Genomic DNA, 1,370 nt, shown 5'->3' with positions numbered 1-1,370 from the left:
GCCTGCTGACCCCTGCAGTGGACAACTGGTCATGAGAAGCCATGCTCCAAATACCATGTTCCTGTTCCTGAAATGCACAGCCCACTCTGAGTCAAATGGGGAGATCTAGCGCTGTGCGGTGCTATAAACCTTTAATCCAAGAATCGAGGAGCGTATTCAGGGGAACAGCCACGTTAATGGGCTGTGGGGCTGTACACTGGGATCCAGGCAACCCTGGAGCACACTGAGACCTTAATAAAGAAAAATCTCTTCAATAATAAATCTCCGGCTCTGGCTGACACCCAAGAGGATGGGTCCAGGAACAGATCTGCTAACTCACATACACCACAGGCTTGTGTACCCCACATGTGCTGTCAACCTGGAGAAATGTGGATTACTGCCCCGCTAGCATGGCCTGCTCAGTTTGCTTCCTTGTGCAACTTGGGAGCATCTGCCCAGGGTGGCCCCACCCACAGTGCGATGGGCCCTACTGCATCAACTACTAATCAAAAAAACACCCTATATATAGCTTTGCCTACAGGCCAGTCTGACTCTAGCTGACCAAATCTGACCAGCAAACCTACTGCGTCATCTCCCAAGCCCCACACACAGATTTTTAAGCAAACCTCAACTCTCCTGACACTGGCTTTTCAGCATGTACTTGTGCACAAGCACACAGCAGGTTTTGAACAGGAGAGATGACCCAGCAGTTACCGCCACTTCTTGTTCTTGCAGAAGACCTGGGTTTGGTTCCCACCACTAGCGTAATGGCACACACAATCATCCTTATATCCCGCGGCAGGGGCTTTCAGTCTGGCCTCACCGACACACGTGACTGGAGCACGCAGATGTGTTCATTACACAGACTTTACGCCCTGCACAGAACTAACTGCAGACGGATCCTACACCTGAACGTTCAGTGCCAAGTGCAGAACTTCTAGAAGACGCTAGAGGACCAGGGCTCTGCGAGTTAGCGAATCTGCCTCTCCAGGCGACAACGAAAGTGGCGCACGCACACGCCTTGCATGCTGAAGTCACAATAAGGAACTATTCGCACATCTCCGTGTTCTGTGCAGCCGCAGACGGCAGATATTCGGAGTCCACAGGACCCCGGAGCTGCGGGCACAGCGGGGACCTCACGTGACCACACGCGATTCCCACAGCCCAGCCCAGGGAGGACCCCACACCAGCTCCTCCCGCGTGGGGACGGCGGCCCTCGCTCACCATGGCGGGTTGCGAGCTCGCCCCGCTCTCCCCACAGCTCCCGACCGCGGGTCACAGCGCAGAACACGGAACACAAGACTCTGCCTCACATCAGCTGCTCCATTGCGTGCCGCATGGCGGACCGGAAGTGCCCACCCCATTTTCGATTTTGACTGGCAGTCCGCCTG

At 55.1% G+C, this 1,370-nt stretch overlaps 1 protein-coding gene across 2 annotated transcripts in view; it reads right to left on the bottom strand.

The window, feature by feature from the left end:
• Nucleotides 1-1,324, bottom strand: part of LOC101995677 (zinc finger protein 431) — an 11,002-nt gene extending 9,678 nt beyond the window's left edge. For both annotated transcript variants that reach the window (XR_003378070.1, XM_026785355.1), the window contains exon 1: nucleotides 1,204-1,324. Coding sequence is in view for 1 of the 2 variants with exons in the window: in XM_026785355.1 (XP_026641156.1) it covers nucleotides 1,204-1,206 (3 nt within the window). In the remaining variant the exon portion in view is untranslated. The remainder of the gene's footprint in view (nucleotides 1-1,203) is intronic.
• Nucleotides 1,325-1,370: the final 46 nt, after the last annotated feature.

Source organism: Microtus ochrogaster, linkage group LG1 (assembly GCF_000317375.1).
Source record: "Microtus ochrogaster isolate Prairie Vole_2 linkage group LG1, MicOch1.0, whole genome shotgun sequence".
Classification (NCBI taxonomy): Eukaryota; Metazoa; Chordata; class Mammalia; order Rodentia; family Cricetidae; genus Microtus; species Microtus ochrogaster.
This window is presented reverse-complemented; position numbering and strand designations above follow the sequence as displayed.